A 21,614-nucleotide genomic window follows, 5' to 3' on the forward strand; every position below is an offset into this window, starting at 1 on the left:
GCGCGGGAAGTAAGGGTGCGGGGGGTGCTGCAGCCTCCCCAGGCTTTGCACCCAGCATGGCCCCCCCACCCAGGGGCCTGGCTGCCACCTGGGAGCTCTGATACTGGCCCAAGGTCCACCCCCTCCGGCCCAGAGCTTGAACGCCATGAATCAGCTGTTCGCGGCATTCCAGAAGGGCTGGGAGGGAGGAGGAGGAGGAGTTGGTAAGTGCAGCGCCACGTGGGGGAGCTTGGAACCCACTAATTTTTCCCCATGGGTGCTCCAGCCCTGGGAGTGCCAGATTAGAGAGGTTCAACCTCTAATATTTAACCAGCTATTGGATCAAGGCATTTACAGTATTAAATTAAGTGATTTACAGTATTAAGTTAAATTATTAGAAAATGTTGCATGCATTTAGATCTTGCTATGAAGCAGGAAAGAGACTTATTCCCTTTTGTGGTGTAATTTGTTAGCTCTCCTAGACTAAGGAGGGTTAGGCATAGTTAGTATCTAAATGGGAGATCGTTCAAGTACATGTTACTTTAGGTAACAGCATTCCGCTTTCCAAAACTGCCCCTATAGTTTCAAATAACTAGATCATGCATCTTCATTTCCTATCCTAAATGTGTGTGTAGAATGAATGTGTGCTATTAAATAGCTACCAACATTTGCTCCCGAGGTGGCTGCATGTTGCTGGTGGGTCAAGATGCTCTTGTATGTTTATAATGCACTCCGGGATTCTTTGGGATGAAAGGAACTATTTATATTTGTGATATTATCATGACTAGTTTGTAAATATTGCTGTGTAAAGTTTGTGCTCATATTTTTTTACTCTTTTGGTGACTCCCTTGGGCTAATGGAATTGAGCAGCTGTGGTCTAGTGCACTGAGCAGCTTACAGTGGAGTTAGGAGAGGTGGGATCTAGTCCTGGCTTTGACACTAACTTGGTGTGACCTTGGGCAAGTCATTTACCAGCTCACTGCCTCAGTTTTCCTTCCTGTACAATAGGAATAATAATGTTTAGCTGTTTTTGTAAAGCACTTTGATATCCATGAAATAAATATGCATAAGAGAAAATTATTATTATATCTAGAACACCAGTCAATCACTGGGAAAAATCAGTTCCAAACCAAAAAAAATGGTGGTAACTGAGTATTCTAGTGAGTGAAGTTATAACAGATAAACCTATCTTCACTTTTCCTTATACTGTAATCCTCCTCTTCTCCATGGTTTCTGATGCAGATCCAGGTATTATCTATCTTTCGTACCCGTCCAGCCATATAACATCCATGCTTGACTTCAGTCCAGTCTTTGCTGAGGCTCAGTTTGTCAATACAGTTTCAGCCACAAGGGGTCAGAACTTCCCCAAGTACAAATGGCTCTCAAACCTTTTCCTTCTGTGGGCCATCTGCCCTCCTATCCATCCCTGTGCTAACTACAGCACTTGGTTACAGTAACTTGCCTGTGTAACAACTGCATAAAAGCTGAGGAAGGATTTCAGGATTTGCTTCCGGTACTGTAGTAGTGATGGAATATATGGAATTTCTCTCCAGCTATGAGTGAAGGAGGTCTTGTGGCACCTTAGAGACTAACAAATTTATTTGAGCATAAGCTTTCATGAGCTACAGCTCACTTCATCGGATGCATTACTGTCTTCCTCTGCTAAATGGTATTTCCAACCTTGAGGTTTGTCAAGGCAGGATGTATTTTGCAATGTTCCAACTAAAATGTTCAAAATGTAGTGAATGTCCTCCCCACAGACACTTGCTTGTGTTGGCCCTTTGAGTCTAAAGTGATTTTTTACAAAGCACATTGTCTTCTCCCTCCCAGTTCAAATGCATACCGTGTAACTGAATTTGGGGAAAGGGAGATAGTGACAGGAGATGGCATGTGTGACATCTTGCTCAGGTCACTCACAACTATGAGCCCTCTCCGATACACCCACTCAACTGCTCTGCCAGCAAACTCTCTTGAGTACTCTGCCAGTCCAAACCTTGCCTTGCAGATACCCATCAGTGCACCCTAACTCCCAAGTTCCCCAGAGACGTCTCCCTGCCATGTCCCTCTCACTGGACACTCATAAGTTTGTTGCATCTAGAGAGACAGAGCACACACCAGAGACCCACCCTGTAGTTTATTACACAACCCTGAGATTGTTTTGTAATGAAACAAGAATGTTTATTAATAGAGAATATTTGTTAAGTGCCTTCAAGTAAGAGTGAAAGAGCTAGGAAAGATCAGTGACTAAAACTTAATTTCAGCAAGTTACAATATCTTTGCCTGAGCAGGTTTCTCACCAATAGTCAGTTCCCAGGAACTTCAACACCCTTGGCTGAAGGATCCACCTTTCTTCAATTTCAAGAGCTCTGGCCCCTTTTGTCTTCCCAGTGAGAGATACCAAAATGGCTTTCTGTGTCTGCTTAAATCTCCCAAAGCTCATTGACCCTGTTATAAGAGGCAGGAATGCTTCTTGGGGTGGAGCTTCCATTCCCTGATATGATTGCTAAGTAGCCATCTCCCCCACTTGCTCGCCTGATGGCCCTTATTTACCTTCCATGTAAATGTGCTTTCATTGTCTTTGATGTCACTTTGCTTAATCTACATTTGGAAACACAGTCAAGCAGGCAAAACAACATTCCTTTGTCTAAGGCATAGTCATTGCCTGCCAAAGACATTTTAGGAACATATTTCCAGCACACATCTATAATATTTTGTACATCACCTGTAAATGCATTGCTCAATAATATTAATGACTAGTGTGTTACCAGTTTGCATATGGTACCTTACATGACACCTTTTAAATACAGATTCTGACAACAGCGAGTTGGGTCAATGAGTGTGTCAGACCTGAAGTGAGTTATGGTAGGGCATGCCCTCTGCCAGTTGGCATTGGGGTCTCCCTGGGTCACAGCATGTCCAGCAGATGGGGATAGGGTGAAGAGCCAGGGTGCTGTGCTGGGGAGGGGGACTGGAGTCTGATGCTGAGTCGAGGGCTATTAGGGGCATGGAGCTCACCGATGCCTGTGTGATGATTGCATAACTGTGAGGCTGACTAACCGGTCCAACTAGCAGCACACAGGCACCTGCACTGGACCTCGTACCACTGTCCAGATAAAGCTGGAGTCTATAGACATAGATGGATGAAGCAGACACACAAATATTGCAGAGAACAGGCCAGGAGCCAGTGTGACAGATGAATCAATACTTTTCCAACAATCAACATCCACTGTTTGCCTCCTAATGTGAAAGAATTTAAATAACAATGGGCTGAAAGGCCAGGTGAGTCATAATCGTAAACCTCTCCAAGATGATCAATATACCAGTTGAGAGAGACACAGCACTCCTCTGAGAGCCTCTCCTAGGGCTGAGCGTGCCGCAAACAGTCCAAGGCCAAATATATTCAAAACCTCAGTTGCTGCTTCTCAATCCTATCAGCCAACAACCCAGGCTTGGGGATAGCTGCCCCTACTGGGGGCACTGACCTGTTCTGAAAACAATTCTTTGTATTTTTGTAGCAAATGCAACCATCAGCTCTGCTTGGCACGCCCCTAATGAAGGGAGTCAAAACTAACCAAACCCCTCTGGATTTTCTAGATTAGTTAGATAAATTGTGTGTGTGTTCTGGTTTTTAGGCTAAAGCATATCCAGGGCTAAATAAACTTCAGGGCTGGAGGGCAGGGGTGCTCTCACTCACTGGGTATGTTCAGGCAAAGCACTTAATTTCCCTGTAACGTTCCCCTCCGCCCCAGTAAAGAAGGTATGATACCTAATTCCAAGAGGGCCTTTGAGATGTAATTCAAGTTTGTAAAATGGAGCTCCTTGGAAGAAAGGGGCTAAACCATGGTAAAGTATTATTCTAAGTTATACTGAAATAGGCTTTCCTGCCTCTTGCCCTCCTCACACTCTCCCATCCATGCTCCTAGGACCAACACCTTGAACTGCCCCTGGAAGCAGATGCAATGCTAACACAGGTGCACTGCTAAAGCTCCTGAATGATCTTTGAGCATAGTAAAGTTGTAGTCCAGCCTTTGGGAATAAGGGCCATGCTGGCTGGGTGAAGTCTGTGGCAGCAAGGAACACTGCAGCCTCTTAGTAATCTTCAGCAAAATGAGAGATCAGTGCTACCTGGCAATTCAAGGCCACTTGGAAGCTCAAAATTACCCACAAAGCATGAACTGGGACACAGTCCTGCAGCAGAAAGAGCAGACCCAATCCTGCAGCAGATAGAGCATGCCAGTCACTGTGCATGTTACTTCCCCTTGCTAACAAGCATAAGGTCTGTCTTTTCCACCCTAATTAGCCATTTTCACTTTTAGCCAGGCAGTGGCAAAGCACTGCCCAGATCTGGTGAAAAGGAGGCATTGAACTGAGTATTACTGGGATGTGATTGCAGCCCCAAACTGGTCTCATATGCCTCTCACATACACATTGGAATAGAGGTGGGATGGAGTGCAGCTCTGTGGCATGGCATATAAACAGGCACCACCCTCCGAAAACTCTCAGACAGAAGGAGTGTAGCCATTAAAGAACAACCCTGTCCACCGTGCCAGACCCCATGAGTCAACTATATCTTGTGTTCCACCATATCAAAGGCCAACAAGCCTTGATAGGGCTAACAACACCAGCATGACTGCTGACGTTTGTCCAATGATTGGAGGAGGAAGAACATCAACTAAGGATACCTCCCTACCCTAGCCAGGTCCGAAACCATAGTGGTAGGGATCTGGCTGAGCCAAGGAACAGAGGAATCCAGATGAACCCTGAGCTGCCATAGAATCATAGAAACGTAGGGCTGGAAGGAACCCCAACAGGTCATCGCTCATCTTCCCTTGCTAACGCAGGACTAGACCATCGCTGACAGGAGTTTGTCCAACTTGTTCTTAAAAACCTCCAAGGATGGAGATTCCACAAGCTCCCTTGGAAGAAGCCTATTCATACATATCCTTTAATTTAGCAAGTTTTTCCTAATATCTAATCGAAATCCCCCTTGCTGCAGATTAAGCTGATTACTTCTTGTCCTACCTTTGGTAGACACGGAGAACAATTGATCACCATCCTCTTTATGACTGCCCGTTATATATTTGAAGATGATAGAATCATAGACTATTAGGGTTGGAAGAGACCTCACGAGGTCATCTAGTCCAATCCCCTGCTCAAAGCAGGACCAACACCAACTAAATCATCCCAGCCAAGGCTTTGTCAAGCCGGGCCTTAAAAACCTCTAAGGATGGAGATTCCACCACCTCCCTAGGTAACCCATTCCAGTCCTTCATCACCCTCCTGGTGAAATAGTGTTTCCTAATATCCGACCTAAACCTCCCCCACTGCAACTTGAGACCATTACTCCTTGTTCTGTCATTTGCCACCACTGAGAACAGACGAGCTCCATCCCCTTTGGAACCCCCCTTCAGGTAACTGAAGGCTGCTATCAAATCCCCCCTTACTCTTTTCTTCTGTAGACTAAATAACTCCAGTTCCTTTAGCCTCTCCTTGTAAGTCGTGTGCTCCAGCCCCCTGATCATTTTCATTGCCCTCCGCTGGACTCTCTCCAATTTGTCCACAACCCTTCTATAGTGGGGGGACCAAAACTGGATGCAATACTCCAGGTGTGGTCTCACCAGTGACAAATAGAGGGGAATAATCACTTCCGTCGATCTGCTGGCAATGCTCCTACTAATACAGCCCAGTATGCCATTGGCCTTCTAGGCAACAAGGGCACACTGCTGACTCACATCCAGCTTCTTGTCCACTGTAATCCCCAGGTCCTTTTCAGCAGAACTGCTGCTTAGCCAATCGATCCCCAGCCTGTAGCGGTGCATGGGATTCTTCCTTCCTAAGTGCAGGACTCTACACTTGTCCTTGTTGAACCTCATCAGATTTATTTTGGCCCAATCCTCCAATTTGTCTAGGTCACTCTGGACCCTATACCTACCCTCCAGCATATCTACCTTGACTGTCATCAAGCCATTCTTTGACCTGTCCAATCAAGGGAGAGTTTGGGGCAGAGGTAATGGCTGAGGTAATTACAAATAAATGTCTTGAGCAAAGTCCTGATCATCCCTTCAGGGTATTTAGCATCTTGCTCTCCAGAAGGGAGACATTAACATTCCCCATCAATAATGCACCCACAAACCTCCTTTCTGGGTTTCACCAGCCATGCACACATTTCACAGGACATAGTCTACAGCCCTCCTAGCACTTTCTGGATCTCTGTACCTGAATTCTGGTGAGACTCCGTTGGTCCAGGCCCATGGTGTCCTCAAGAGGGTAGCCAAACCAGTCTCAATACAACACCTGTGAAGTGGGTGAAAAACATCTCCTGACAGGAAATGACCAAATCTATTATTGGGTGGAGTCCATTTGGATTCACCAGACTGATCACCACATAGCTCAGTCTTGCTGGTCTGGACATCATGAAACAGGGCATGAGAAGAATTTAACAGCCCCTACCATAGTCATGGCACAGAAACATAACATTTCCTTACACTGAAGTCCTCAGGTGGGGGGAAACTAGATCACGTGTGAGCCTTTATATTCTGATATTATTTTGTTAGGTCCCCTGCTGTTTCAGTGATGAACACTGTCTGGTAGACAATCAGTTGGTTTTGGATTACATTTTCAGAATATTTATTTATAGGCATTTCTATGATGCTTATCGCTGACTGACATCCACGCGTGAGTTAGTCCTGCTGCCACTTCCTGTTTTATTGTGATGGAGCTATAGGGACTTTCACATCCTTTTCTAGTCAACTTTTAAATAATATTCCAATATAAAAATGACTGTTGGTGCAGGTTAGGTTGTTGGGGGATAACAGTGGGGTGCCTTCTTCTGATGTCACCTTGCCAGAGGGACACTTCTCCCATTCTTCTGTGTTAGTTTGGGGTTACTCTTCTGAGAACACCACCCTCGCCTGGTGGGGGAGGGGGGACTCCACAGATGCTTCTGCACCCATTTCTTGATAGGACCAGGCCCGGCTGGAGCCCTCTTCTGGCAACACTGTACACACTGAGCACTCAGCCAATACTACAGGACTAGGGTACTCTCCTCGGATGCCAACGTGTCAGCCTGGCGTGCACCTGTGACAGCCCAACACAAGGCTGGAGATCTTCTCCCACAGCACGACAGTAAAAGGCTGCTCGGTAAATTGCAAGGCCCCAGCCTTGGATGCTCCTCCAACAGCACCGTTTTGCCCGGTGGCCCTGCTCCGGGCTGCCAGCGTGTGGGGTGTCACTCCTGTCCCAGCATTTCCTTCTGCCCCCCAGCATCGGGCTCTCATTTGGGCTGGCTGGGGAGCAGAGCTGGGAGGTAGCCCAGGGGCCGAAGAGCCCCCTAAGATTGGCACGTTGCCTTGAGAAGAGACTGGCGGTGCCACCTCAGGCTCACTCATGGACGGACCTGGTTCCAAGGAGGGGCCAGCCCAGTGACCCCCCCAGACCAAGGCAGTGGCACCTCAGAGACCCCCTCCCCTGCTGGTTAGGGTAGGGCCAACCCGGATACGCCCTCCCCCCCCCAGCGGCTGAGATGACACCACTCCAGAGACCCCCCTGTGGCTGGGATGGTACAACCCCAGAGACCTCCGCCCCCTGCTGGCTGGGGTGGGACCACCCCAGAGACGCTTCCCCCCCCGGGGCTGTGGCGGGGCCACCGAGGAGCCCCTCTACGCCGCCCTACCCAGGCCCCCCCCGGGGACGGGCAGCGCCACGCCCAGCGCGGCGCCCGCCCGCAGCCAGGCCGTGCGCGCGCACGCTCCGTCCCGCCGGGGCCCGCGCGCCTGTGTGGGGGTGGTGGTGAAGCGGGGGAGCGTCTTGCCGCCTGCCCGCCCGCCCGGGCGCGCCCCCGAGCGCCGCCTCAGCAGCGCCCGAGACTGAGCCAGGAGCGCACGGCCCCCGCCCTGCTGCCACCGCCGCGGGGTGAGTTGGGCGCGGGACTGACCCCAAGGGGAGACGGGCCTGGCAAATCCCGGGGGGAGAAACGGGCACTCAGGGGATCCCCGAGCGGGGGTGCAGGGGGAGACTGGCACTCGGGGGATCCCTGCTGGCTTCGGGAGGAGACTGATACATTTGTTCGTCTCTAAGGTGGCCCAGGTCCTCCTTTTCTTTTTACTCAGAGCTTGTAAACCCTTGTAGACCAGCCTGCCGTGGATCCCCGTGTGGGGTGGAAAAAGAAAAGGAGGACTTGGGGCACCTTAGAGACGAACACATTTATTTGAGCATAAGCTTTCGTGAGGCTGACATGCGCTGGGCAATCCCGGAGTTTCAGCAGTGTTTCCCAAGGAGGAGGGTTCGAGTCCATGGGTCAGCAGGGTCTCTGGCGGAGTGGCATGCGGTCTGCCAGGAAGGGGACTCGCTGTGGGGCAAGTCTTGCTGGGCCAGGTGTTTGACTAGCCTCAAAGATTTCTGCATCTCTTTTGTTTGAGGAGGAGAAAATCTTTGAGGAACAGCCAAACACTTAGTATGCCAAAGTTCTTCTGAGGGTGACCAGTGTCCCCTCCCGCATTGATCATCCCCCCCAAATCTCCCCCTCCCCATGCCCTGGGCTCTCCTCTGTGTTTTTTCTCTAGCACCCATCACCATGGTATCTGGGTGTGGGAGATTCCTTACAGTGCAACTTTCAGGAGAACCCAAACAGTATTTAAAATAAAAAAAAACCACATTTTCTCTAGCTGTGAACACAGGTGTTTCTTTATCAATCTTTGAATGGAAGCAAAAATTGACAATAACCAACATTTACCAATTTAAGCAAAGGCCCAAGAGTCTGTAATGAGCTTGGACCTCATTTGAATTAAAAATTCCAGTCCACGCTAGTCAGGAAAAGCAGGCTGGCAACAAACGTGATTTGCCCTGATTTGAAATCAGTATTGGATCCCAGTGGCATCAGGGCCCAAGGGCTCATTTCACTCCAGTTGCTTAGTCCTTACCTGAAGCCATAATCCTCTGTTTGTGTCATTACAATTAGCTGAACAGTTGTCACAGGAGATTACTACTCAGGTACGGAATAAGAATCTGGAGTGGGCAAACTCTGAAAGGAGCAGAGAAGCTGTATGATCCCTGGAATCCTAGAAACAGTCCCCAACTGCCTTCCCCTTTCCTGCTGGATAAAACATTGACACTCAGGCAGAATTGCTGCCAAAGTGTATGTGTTCCAAAGTTTTCCATAGAGCATCAGTGGCTCTTTAAGGAATGGAAGGAAAAATGCTTGTTGGCTTCCCAGACTGTGCACGAGCACTGTGACCTCATCAGGCTGGTACACGTGAACCAGGAAGCAGAACACAACTGAAGTAAACAAGACAGGTTGGGAACTTGGGAGAAACTGAACAGCTGTATGAGTAGAGAAGGGGGTGAATGGGATTTGATAACAGATTCCAGTTTCTGGGCTCGTCAGTAACCTCTGTGTAGTGGATGAGCTGGTTAACTGCCTGGGGGATTGGTTCACTTTCCTCTTCCTAATTTTTGACACGCACAGATTGTAGCCCTGTCTCAATTGTTCTGTGTGGCAAGCTTCCTTTCTTCTTTTTCTTTTGTGTGAGGCTTATGTGTGTGGGTGTGGTATAATCGGTGTGATTTGATTACTAACATTTGTATTGAGTAAGCTTTAGAAACAAACAAAAACATAGGACCAAATTCTGCATCCTGTTACCTGAGGGTAAATCCAGAATAACGCCTGAACATAACCATTATATGAACAACATACCCTCATATCTCAATGTCTGTACTTTGACCCGTTAACCTTCTACCCTCAATTGGGGATATTGCAGATTATGTATTCTTTATGCCATCAGATCCTAAACTGAACTTTGCATCCCTTGATAATCTGTACATTATTCCCTGATAACCAGAAACTTCTATGGTTGAAGTGAGCTGTAGCTCACGAAGGCTTATGCTCAAATAAATTTGTTAGTCTCTAAGGTGCCACAAGTACTCCTTTTCTTTTTGCTTAAACTCTGTATGGTTTTCTTTTTATTTTAACATCGTCTTAATAAAATATTGATTTCAATGGAGTTCCTGCAGATTTGCCCCAGATTTAATTGATAGCAGAATTTGGCTGAAGTTTTGCCCCTTTGCTCGCTGCCCAAGTATGTACCCAGGAGGTCTGAGCAGGCTTGTTGTCAGGTGGCTAGCTTGAGCCGCTGCCTATGCTACCTAGCCATGTTGCTATTTTTATCTGGAGCAGAGTTAGCATGAATCTGTCCCCTGCACTGGGAGGCACGCTCCCAGCTGCAGAGTGGACATATCTTGAGATGCATTGGTGGAGCTGGGAAGGTTTGCAGAGCACCCCTTGTCATGGACTCACAGGTCGTGCCCACTCTTAGCCCCATGCAGTCCCTGGGGGGAACCCCTTTCAGTGAGACAGCCGTTCTCGGGGGTTAAGCCCCTCCACCTCCTGGAACTGCACATGACTGTTTCTCGCTGTGGGCCCCCTCAGGGAGTCCACTCGCTCTGGACCCCCATGGCCTCCACTCCCAGAGGGAATAATACAACCCTGTTCTCTAGACTGGAGTGACTCTCAGCCAGCATAAAACAGGAGGGTTTATTGAGTGTCTGAACACAGCATACGAAACTCTCAGGGCCCTCAGGCCTGGCCTCCCTCAGCACAGTACATCTGAGTCTCCCCTGCATCCAGGTGGGCTCTGCCTGCTCTGTCTCTCCAGCCCAGAGCCCCCCTGCTTCCCAGCTGGGCATCTGATATCACAGGGCCCCTGCCTGTGTCCATTGTCTTCTATCCAGGTAAACAGGGCCTCCTCTCCTCTCTTCTGTCCTCTGGCCCCCTCTGGCTGGAACCGCCTGGTCAGGTCACCGGGGTCCTCTCTTTACAGCCCATTGTTCTCCCACTGTCCGGAACTGGCTGTGGATCCTGAACTAGGCCTTCAGGTCACCAGTTGCTGGGGTATCCATTCTCCAGGACATTGGCTGGGGTCCCAATTTCCATCGCTGGTCCTCTGTAACAACAAACTCCCTCTCCCATCACCTCTTTAAACCAGTAACAACCAGGTAAACTGAGTCCCATCCCCTCTGCATGCAAACCATTGGAAAAAACAAGAAAATCCCCCCCTTCATCACACCCCTCTGTGCTATTGCTAGCTCAAGCCATGCCATCTGGCCTTTCTTGTCATGAAATGTTTGATCTTAGATTTTGGAAAGAAATCTCTGAATCTTTCTTTTTAAATTCCTCTCCAATCCTGAAGGGAGATCTGCAGCTTTCCAAGGTGATCTTTTTCTGAATGGAGTTCCTCAGACAGCTCTGATGTGGCTAAACAATCCCAAACTAAGGGGACATGCCATTCATCTCAAGCGGGCGGGGGGTTGAGAGTCATTGTTTGGAATCAGCGATCCTGATTCCTCTCCAAAAGGGAGCACAACAACCCACGTGTAAAGTGGTTGGGGTGGCTGTTTATTTCTAAAGTGTGTATGTGTGTGGGGGGGGGTGGTTTTCATGCTGCAGTTATTAATAAAGGAAATAACGATACTATCTCCCTCCTGTTTTAGGAACGTGGATCCTTGATCAGGACTCTAGCAGAGACCATGAGCTGTTGCTAGGCTCTAGCCTTCTGACTTTCAGGTGAGTAGGAACATAAGACACAGTGCGTCAAATTCACCCCAGTCTAATCCCCCTGCAGTGAGTGGAGTTAGACCAGGGATGGATCTGGCTGACTTTGAAGTGTTTGGTCTTGGCTGTGCTTGCATTGATGAGGATAGCAGCAGGATTTGTGGTCAATGTGAGGCTGAATAAAGAAATGGCCAAGATGGAATTGTTTTTTCAGAGAAAGTAAATTTGTCCAATGTAGTTAAAGGGGTGCTGCTGAATTTTAACTTGGGTCCCAAATTTAGTTTCTGTTCAAAACCCCATGAGCATAGATATGGGGTTTTGGGGAAAATAAAATCAAACTTTTCTTTAGTGTATTTGATTGAAACTTTCCCCCTAGATTATTGGAAAGCTAAACATAACAGTAGCCTGCTTGTGTATGAAAACCAGCCAGCAAAATTCACCACACTAGTTTCATTGCTCTGAAGTGAAGAGAAGACAGAAAGCGAACAGCACAAATGGTGGAAAGTCCATCACCATTTTAAAAGCTCTTTCAGATTTAAAAATCAGGTGAAGAAATAAAGCAGTTCTACCTTGACAGTGCCTCTTTAACATATGAGGATGTTTACATTGTGCCTTTCACTTCTGGCTGTGGTATGGTTAGAGTGATCTGGTTTTGGGAGGGGTGTGAAGCACAGTTTAAAGTCACGTTGATCATACTCCAGCCCTCTTTAAGAAGTGGGCCTCTGCTGGCAGAGACAAGAACTGGAACCCCAGAATTCTACCTGAGTTATTTGGATTGGGTCACCTCCATCTGAGTAGCTTAAGATGTATCATGATTACTCAGAATTCCCTCTTATCCCTCCTGCACATAAAGGCTATTCCCTTCCAGATGCTAGTATAGATACCTGTCATCAACACATACCAATCTCAGACTGGTTGGGTCTTCACATTTATGGCATCAAGGAAGATGGTGTGAATTGAGAATCAAGCCTAGGTCAGAAACAGGGTAGCATTGTCCATTGTGTGTAGTTCACAATAGCCATCATCAGGATGGAGTTAAACATTAAAGATAACTGATTATTTGTGAAAAGAAAAGGAGTACTTGTAGCACCTTAGAGACTAACCAATTTATTTGAGCATAAGCTTTCGTGAGCTACAGCTCACTTCATCGGATGCATACACGAAAGCTTATGCTCAAATAAATTGGTAAGTCTCTAAGGTGCCACAAGTACTCCTTTTCTTTTTGCGAATACAGACTAACATGTATGTAACTCTGAAACCTGTGATTATTTGTGGGTTACAAAGAAAAAAAAGTGGGCCTCTTCCCACAAAGCTCTTCGCCAATAGGCGAGATGAGAAACAAATGATCTCTTACATTTTAGTCCTTAACCTTCTGCCTTGTCCATTGTACCATAAATAAATCCTCCAGTGTCCTGGATTCCCAGCCTTGTTAGATGTTGATCTCGCCTGGTTACATCTCAGGAAAGGGGGTGGAGCACCAGTGCTCTTCTGGTAACTGGGTGATAACAAACAATGTCTTCCAATGCCCTGGCCGTTTAACCTCTTAATTCCCAAGAGGCATTCAGGTGGCACAGTTTGCATGTGGTTACAAAAACTGAATGGTCAGCAGGGTGTGGGGTTAAGTTTTTGAGTGCTTCTGAGCTGGCCTTAGTTGCATTCATCAGCTGTGTGGAAAGCAGAGGAATTGGAAGAGGAGGGTGGCTGATGTTGCTGGAAAGTAGCTTTGAAGCAGACCACTGTCTCCTAAGGTTGGCTTAACTCTCCACTTTCTCCTCTTTAGTTTGTGAGGGGAGTTTGAGGCACCGGGGCCATGGCGGACTGGGTGCTCCTTGGACTGATTGGGGCATTGCTTGTACTCCTGCTGCTGACTCTCTTTGGCTTTGCCATATATTCGGGGCTCTTCTCGGAGGTGGTCGTGAGTACTGGCTCGCCCCCCATCTGCAACATCACCCTGGCATACAAGTCGAAAGTGGGGCCCTACAGCGAGTGTGGCAAGCTCTTCATGGAGAGCTGCAGCATCTCTCCAAAGCTCTGCTGCATCGGCGTCTACTACGACCACCCTCACACGGTAAGAACCAGATGGGAGCTCTCTGGAGCTGGCCAGGCCTGGAAGCCATGCTGCTCATACTCCTCCAGGATGGGCATACAGCTGTGGGAACTGGGCGGAGTTCTGAAATATGGGCCTCAAGTCTGTATATGGCAGAGAGACCCCAAGCTGCTGGAGATCTCAGGCTAGTTTTAGGCATCCCAATAGATGAGTTCTATAATCCTCTGGGCTAGGTCTCATGGAGTTTCAAAGGAAGGCACTGTAGGGACAGGAGTCTGAGGAGGACCAATTGCAAGTGTTGAGGAGTTCGGTTTCAGTGGGGGAGCAGAAATTAGATCTCCATATGACCCCTGCTGGGTAGAATACCCCTATAATTCTCTATGGAGTGGAGCTGGTGTACTAAACCATGGGAGTAAAGCATTGGATGCCAGATCTCCCTGTAGATGGAAGCGCAGCCTTCTCTTCTGGGCCGCTGTTTGATATTCTCTGAAGAGATTTATATCCCCAGAAGTGCTTGAGACTTTCAGTCTGCACTTTTCTGCTGGTGCTTGCTAATTGCAAGATCAGATGGTGAGTCCTGATGAGATCCTAAGCCTAATACGGGCTTCCCTGTAGAATAAAATGGTTCCCTCTGGCTCAAACTCTTCAGGTGGTGGGGAGAAGATCACTGTCTAATGGATGCTAGGCAGCAGGTTAGTACCTTAGATTCTGAGATCGACCTAGTCCAGATGGCCAGTAAACCAACCTGAGTCTTAATTCCCAGGGGGATAAGTAGGATGAGTGACTGACTTGTTAAATGGCATCTGCCCATGATAGACACGCAGTCTCACAAGTGATTCAGCAACACCCAATGTGACCTGTCAAGAATCCTGGGCGAGACCTGCCAGCAGCTCTGTGTGTGTGTGCTGGGGAGTTTGGGCTGTTGGACTTAGAGCTTAGACTGATAGCTCCTGCTTGGCTTTTCTGATCCCTGCTGAGCTTGGGCGACTGGTCTTGTGGTGCAGGAAGCTGCCTTGAATGTACGAGGCCTACCCCTGTTTTATTGTTGGCTGGTGGTGCCTTTAGACAAGCGTAATGTGTTGCTCAGCCTGACTGTCAACATTCCTCTCCTGTTAAGGGGACGTCATCCACTTGCACCTCACACTTCTGTTTGCAAACATTCTACTATCCAGCATTACCAGGGTCCCCTGCAGCCACTGCTGCTGGAGGAAATGGGAGGAAAAGAGCCTCTGGGTGCACCCGTTTGTTCAGTTTGTGCGTTTAACAGCACTTGTCGTGGAGTCAACTTGGTGGCCCTAAGCCGCTCTAGCAGTCCCCATATCTGCCCCTTGCCTGGCCCCTTTACTCTCATTGTCCTGTAGCTCCATGCAGGCTGTGGGAAGCAGAGAATAGCCACAATGCAGTAGACTCCTGCCCCAGACTTGCCACTTCCCTCTCCATGCCTCCAGGATGGGAGCAGAAATGGGTGCTGATGAAGACCCCGTATGCCAGCTTTATGCCAACATGGCAGGGGGTGTGCATTGGTGGTTGTTTCTGCCACCTGTAAAGTGTGGCACAGTTGGGCTGAGAGAGAGAGGGACTCCAAGTGGGTACAAGATTGGGCTGGGATAGAGTGGTGGCACATTTGGTGCTGGCAGAGGATCTGAGTGGCTGACTCCCCTGCGCTGTGACAGAAGGACTCTTCCCAGATTGTAAATGCTGCTGGAAAGCTTTGTCGTCGTTTTGGCCCATCGCTGACTACTGGACATTAATAGGCTGTTTGTGGATAATCTCCCCTCCCTGAGTTCCGAGGTGCCGAGCGTCTGCTCTTGAGTCAGGCCCACATTCACAAGTTGCACCTCTTGAGTTGTGGGGAATGAATATTCCACAAGTGGTAGCAGGAAAATCAGGACTTTCAGTACAGGGCCACTCTTCCCAGTTGATCAGCCTTCAGGTTTGCAGCCCTTCCTCTCCCCCTTCTCGCTGCAGCTGTCAGCCCTGTGCTTCCCCGACTTAACTCTGCAGTTGGGGATTGTTGACGTTGTCCTTGTTCCCATGTCAACGCCCCATGACATCAGGAACTAGAGGGTTGTAATATCACAGCAGGAGCTGTTGGGAGGATGAACCCCTTATTCCAACATGAATCTCTTTAGTAACAGCCATGAGAGCAGGCACAAGTACTAGCCACGGAGCTTGCTCTTGGGAGAAATTTCCTATGGAAGGCGCCTCCAGCATGGCCGTTCCTCTTTAAACAGCGAAGTGTATATCTGGCAGCTTTCAGTCTGGGCAGGGAAGGGAAACAGGCTCTGGATCAGTCTCTGGGGTCAGCAGCATGGATGTGCTAGGAGCTGTTGAGAAACCCCTGCTCTCTTGGAATACTGGGGGTCCTCTTGTTTCCCCCCATTATCTGCCTGCTGGCTCCCTGGCTGCCTCCTGGGGAGACATCTTTGGAATCAGTTTAATTTCTTTTAGTGGGGTTATTTAATGTCTCGGACCCTGCTTCAGCCACTTCTGTGGTGGAACGTGGCAGCTTTTTAACAGTGCCCAGCAACGCTACACAGCAGTTTAGTACAGGAGACGAAGAACGACACTGTATGGAATTGGGCCAGGACTTGGGGCAAACAACCCCTCCTTTTTCAAACAGTGCCACAAGGGCCTTAGTGACTATAAATGGTCAGGACCTAAGGGAAATATATGGCTCCCCCCCAGCCTCATGCTGGGCCATGGGGCCAGCGTTAACACCAGGGGCAGAGAGCTCCACCTACTAAATGGCCAAAAGAATGAGGAGTACTTGTGGCACCTTAGAGACTAATAAATTTGTTAGTCTCTAAGGTGCCACAAGTCCTCCTCATTCTTTTTGCTGATACAGACTAACACGGCTGCTACTCTGCAGCCTGTCACCATGAATAGCCAAAGCAGACTTTACAGGCAGTCTGGGCAGCGTAGTGGTAACCCTGAATCTCTCCTGCCGACGTTGTTTGTTACACTGGGGCAGGTGATAATACCACATTGGTAAGAGATGTTCTGAGCCATGGTACCTGCACCACTGCTGGGACAATTCCATCCGCCATGCCACAGATACCCAGGGAGAGCAGCGCCGGGAAAGGTGCTTTGCTCAGACTGCTCCTCTTTTACTGCAATCACATGGAATCTCAATGTGTATTAAGGATAAGAAGCAGCAAAATGTTGTTGGACTTTACATTGAGCCATTGTTTAGCTGGAGTTTGCCAGGAAAGAGCTTCTGAGCATCTGTGAAACATTCATTCAACAGGGCTGCTCTGGTCATGTCTGCACAAGTCTCACCTCCCCAGCCCCCCATGGTCTGCACACATCCTTCCTCCTCCTCCCCCCTTGTGGTCTGCACATAGCACTCAACACGTCTTGTTAGGAAAGTTTTGTAAAGGTGCCTTTGAAAGCTGCTTTCTGCAAACACAGTTCCACTGGCTAGTCCCTCGTTCACCCAGTTCTGCCCCATCCCTGCCAGCTGGCATCATCGCATTTGCAGACCTCTGTTTTACACCCCAGGTTCAAACAGGATTTATTGCCCTTGGGTAAGCTGACATTCTGCCTCCATAAATTCCCCCTCCAGCTTCGATGAGTTGCAGTATCATCTTGGTTGGTGCCCTGTTCCATCCCAGAGGTGGCTGCATTGCAGGGTCCCTAGGTCCAGTCTCCGTTACTGCTTTGGGATCTGTTTGGCTCTGGCCATGTCAGATCATTCTCCACTTGTCCAGCAGTGCCCTAGCTGGGGAAAAGGGAAGGCACCCCTCATGCTTCACAAAGGTGAGCTGGCTCTCCAGGGGGAAGAGGAATGCAGGGGCTCTGGGGTGCACTCACAGCAGAGCTCTTGGATAACTAATCCCAGCGAGGAGCGATTCTCCAGGCTCCTTGTTGATCTGGAAGGACTGAGCTCAGCCCCCCACTGAGCCCAGAGCTCCACCCAACACGTTGGCTTCTTAGTGCTGCTTCCGCTGGGGGGATGTGGGGCATGTACATTGGGTGGCCTTTAGGAGAATCTTCCCCCATTTCTGTGAGCTGGTTGAGCTCCCACCTCTCCACATCAGTTTTCCTTCTTGGTCTGAGGTGTCCCCATGGGGCATCGCCAGCAGCAATGCCAAGTGTTTTGGGTGCTGAGTAATAACAGGGAGACCTTGGTCTCCAGCGCTGTCCATCTGGCACCATTCATTGACGCTCAGGATGTGATTCTGGGCAGGGCTGAGCACCACAACCCCCCTTTGATTTCAGTGCTGCTTGTTGTGCTTGTGGGAATTATGATTTATATTGGTGTAGTGCCCAGAGGCCCCAGGCAGAATCAGGGCCCTGTTGTGCCTGGTGTTGTATGATATGATCATTAATAATACTTTGCACTTCTACAGCATCGTCCATCCAAACACCTTCAAACACTCAAGTTGTACACAAACAGTGCATCAAAGCACCCATGTGAAACGGGGGGGTGGGATCCTTGTTTTACTGAAGGGAAAACTGAGACAGAGAGGGGCAACGTGATTTGTCCAAAATCACACAGTGAGTCAATGGCAGAGCTAGGAATAGAACCGGGCACTCCCGACTCGCAGTCCTCTGTTCCAGCTACTGGATAACAGCCTGCTGGGGAGACCTGGTCCATTGCCAGGTACAGTGCAGTGCTTGATGGGAGCACAGCACCCGAGATGCCTGCCAGCAGACTTTCAAAGACAAGTCAGGCCAAGCTATTGCAGCATGATCAAAAAACTCCCCATGGCATCAGCCTGCGTGAACGAACTCCTTCACCAGTGCCCGGGCTGTAGATGAAAGGCAGCTGCTTGCCCTCTCCCACGGGATAAGGAAACTGGTTTTGAACAGGGTGTTGCAGTTGGGACGTGAAGCTGCCCCAGTAGAAAGAGGGGGATCTAGGTGGAAAATAGACTGATTTGCGGTATGATTGTCCCGAAAATAACGGTGCTTGAGTGAGATGAGGAATGGCTCAGGGAGACAGAAATGGTCTCCACTGTCTGTGTGTGTGCCCATGGTTGCTAGGAAGAGGTGACAGGGTGTGTGTGTGGTTGCTAGGAAAGGTGATGGGGTGCATGTGTGTGGTTGCTAGGAAGAGGTGTGGGTGGCATGGGGACGCTTGGCATGGAGGGGTGTGGGTGGCACGGGGCACTTGGAATGGAGGGATGCAGGTGGTACAGGTATGCTTGGAATGGAGGGGCACGGGGCGCTCGGAATGGAGGGGTGCGGGTGGCTGGCAGGGGGCGCTTGCAATGGAGGGGCATGGGAGCGCGCGGAATGGAGGGGTGTGGGCGGCACGGGGGGGGCGCACAGAATGGAGGGGTGTGGGCGGCATGGGGGGGCGCACGGAATGGAGGGGGGTGGGCGGCATGGGGGGGCGCATGGAATGGAGGGATGCAGGTGGCTGGCAGGGGGCGCTCAGAATGCAGGGGTGTGGGCGGCATGGGGGGGCGCATGGAATGGAGGGGTGTGGGCGGCATGGGGAGCCACACGGAATGGAGGGGTGTGGGTGGCATGGGGGGGCGCACGGAATGGAGGGATGTGGGTGGCTGGCAGGGGGCGCTCGGAATGGAGGGGTGCGGGTGGCTGGCAGGGGGCGCTCGGAATGGAGGGGTGTGGGTGGCTGACAGGGGGCGCTTGGAATGGAGGGGTGCGGGTGGCTGGCAGGGGGCAGTACAGACGAATAGTGAGGAAATCCATCACTCTGTGGATCTGCAGTGCTAAACCCTCACTGAGGGCACAAAGAGCGCCCAGGTACTGGCAAAGCACATGGCTGTAGCTGTGGCAGTGGAATGGCTACAGTCTAGACTGTCACTCGGTCAAACAGCTGGCATTGGCTGGGTAAAGACTGTTTTCCTCACAGCCACCCTTCAATCCTATCTGTAAAATTACCTGGATTTTGTGCAGGTACTTCAATATCTGATCCTTCCGCTGGCCTGAGCTGCCCCCATCCATCTGAGGGGGAGTTGACTCTGAAGTCTATTGATGGCAAGTGAAAGGGACCTATTCCACTGCTAATTATTTTAGCAGAAACACCAACCTAGTCTGCGGCTGTGGGTGAAGATTGAGGAGAATACTGCCATTTACTGCCCTTCTCCACCCCACTCTAACACCTGCAGTGAGGCTCCATCAGCCTTCCCCGTTGTTTCCAAAGCAGCCAGGCTTGGGCGCAGAGGCAGCAGGAAGGAAGGGAGGTCTGCGGCCTGTGGGACACTGGAGCAGGAGGGAAGCTGAGCAGAGCCCAGGTAGGGGATGGGAGATCTGTCTGAGTTTTACTCTGAAGAGGCTGGACTCAGGTGGCGTAGGTCTCTCCTGCCTGTGGGCCTAGCTGATTGTAATGGGTTAGTTGGAGAGGCCAAGCTCTGAGGCTTCTCTCCATCCAGCCCGGGCATGGGCCTCTTGTGTGCTTCACTGAGAGACTTCTGCCACTGCCATCCAGCTGGGAAAATGTCAGGCCCAATCCCCTCTGGCTTTTCCCAGATTACAGATCAGCAGAGACTTGGCTGGTAGCCCGGCAGGTGCCACCCCCAAGCCATTTCTTTTTTCCAGAATTCTAAACAGCAGCTGGAAGGGCTGCTGGAAGCAGACCCATCACCTCCCCCGGGTCCCTGTTTGCCAGCAGGACTCTGGCTGTTGGGGAAACCTGAAAATCTCCAGAACAATGAGTGCTTGTATGGACTTTTAATCCCCACTTATTCCTTATGAACAAAGGAGAGTGCGGTCATGGTCTTAGAACAGCGGGACTAGAATGCAGCATGGGCCACCAAGCCTTGTTTTAAGAAGACATGCTGATCTTCCTGTTGGAGCACATCAAAGCAGCTCCAACCATAGGGGGTGCTGTGGGATAAAGACAGCTTTGTACATTTCACTTGGTGGCTGTTTTCATTCAAGTAGCCCCGCTTCTGAGCAAAGACCGAATTGCCAAGCGCTGGTTCTAAGACACTCTCTGTCTGTTGCTCCTCACCGTGGTATCGTTCCTCTGGGATGGGTTCCCCTGGCCCAGGCAGGAATAAGCGAGGTTGCTCCTACGTGAGTCTAAGCTGATTTTTCGGGCTTGTCGAGGAAGGACAGGCTGTGAGACCTTTGGAGGTTCTTGGAGGGAAGGTGCTGTAGAAACAAAGGAGAGGGCCAGAATTGGCCTTAGTGCTGAACTTCAATTGGAGGGAGCTGGGGGCAGTTACAGAGCTCCTGTCCCTTATTCCACTGGGTGCTGAAACCCTCCTCTCTGGACTGTTATCGTTATTGTTATTTGTATTACGCTAGCCGCTAGGATCCCTAGGCATGGACCAGGACCCCATTGTGTCAGGCACTGGACAAACACAGCACAGCAAGATGGTCCCTGCCACAAGGGGTTGAGAATCTGAGTAGAAGGCAAGAGACAACCGATGGGTACAGACAAGGGGGGAGGACATGGAAACAGTGAACCAACATTGGTCTGTGTGATAGGCTGTGGTCTCAGCACACCAGCAGCCCAGCCAGGGTCCAGTTTTACATGGGCAAAGGAGAGCGTTCAGGAGGGTTTTGAAGTGGAACAAAGAAGGGGCTTTACAAATGTTTATGGTGAGTGCCCCCTGAGCATGTGGGGCAGCATGAGGGAAAGCAGGTGCGTGGGTGATGGAGACTGGCGCGTTGAGCCCATTGGAGGTGAGCGTCAGCAGCTTGCTAAGGAACGAGCGTGCCCCTGGCTGTAGTCCGGTCTCTCTCCGTGTTAGTGCACAGGGTGGGTATGCAGGCAGTGTTCTTGGAAGACAGCCCTGATCAGAAAGGGGAGGCCCTGAGACAGTTCTGCTTGCCTTTGGCTGTTTCTTAGCCTGCCACGCTCCAAATGCCATTCCATTGTGCATCCTCAGCACCATTGTCAGCTGTGTCCTGAAGCTGCCACCATAGAGAAAACTCTGCAATATGTTCTGCATGCTCCTGCCAGCGTTGCTTGGGTTTGATCCTCTCTTGTCCCTCTTTTTGTAGCAATACTTGTGTAAAAGAAGGTTTATTATTTACTGAGGGGTTGGGCTCAATCCTGGAAACCCCCATGTTGAAGTCAAAGGGGAGCTGGGTCCTGTCACAGAGTGACTGGCC

The 21,614-nt window shown here is 49.9% G+C and overlaps 2 protein-coding genes across 3 annotated transcripts in view; one reads left to right on the forward strand and one right to left on the reverse strand.

The window, feature by feature from the left end:
* LOC125640257 (semaphorin-3D-like) overlaps window positions 1-7,452 on the reverse strand; it is a 52,962-nt gene extending 45,510 nt beyond the window's left edge. Inside the window, exon 1 of one of the 2 annotated variants that reach the window (XM_075130622.1) lies at window positions 6,196-7,452. The gene's annotated coding sequence lies outside the window, so the exon portion shown is untranslated. The remainder of the gene's footprint in view (window positions 1-6,195) is intronic. The other variant, XM_048858619.2, reaches the window with a different exon arrangement.
* A 294-nt stretch (window positions 7,453-7,746) lies between these two features.
* The window catches only part of TEX264 (testis expressed 264, ER-phagy receptor), a 139,290-nt gene continuing 125,422 nt past the window's right edge, over window positions 7,747-21,614 (forward strand). The window contains exons 1-3 of the mRNA XM_048857805.2: window positions 7,747-7,890; window positions 11,464-11,536; window positions 13,305-13,592. Of these exons, the coding sequence (XP_048713762.2) occupies window positions 13,335-13,592 (258 nt within the window). The 5' untranslated portion in view covers window positions 7,747-7,890; window positions 11,464-11,536; window positions 13,305-13,334. The remainder of the gene's footprint in view (window positions 7,891-11,463; window positions 11,537-13,304; window positions 13,593-21,614) is intronic.

Source organism: Caretta caretta, chromosome 7 (assembly GCF_965140235.1).
Source record: "Caretta caretta isolate rCarCar2 chromosome 7, rCarCar1.hap1, whole genome shotgun sequence".
Lineage (NCBI taxonomy): Eukaryota > Metazoa > Chordata > Testudines > Cheloniidae > Caretta > Caretta caretta.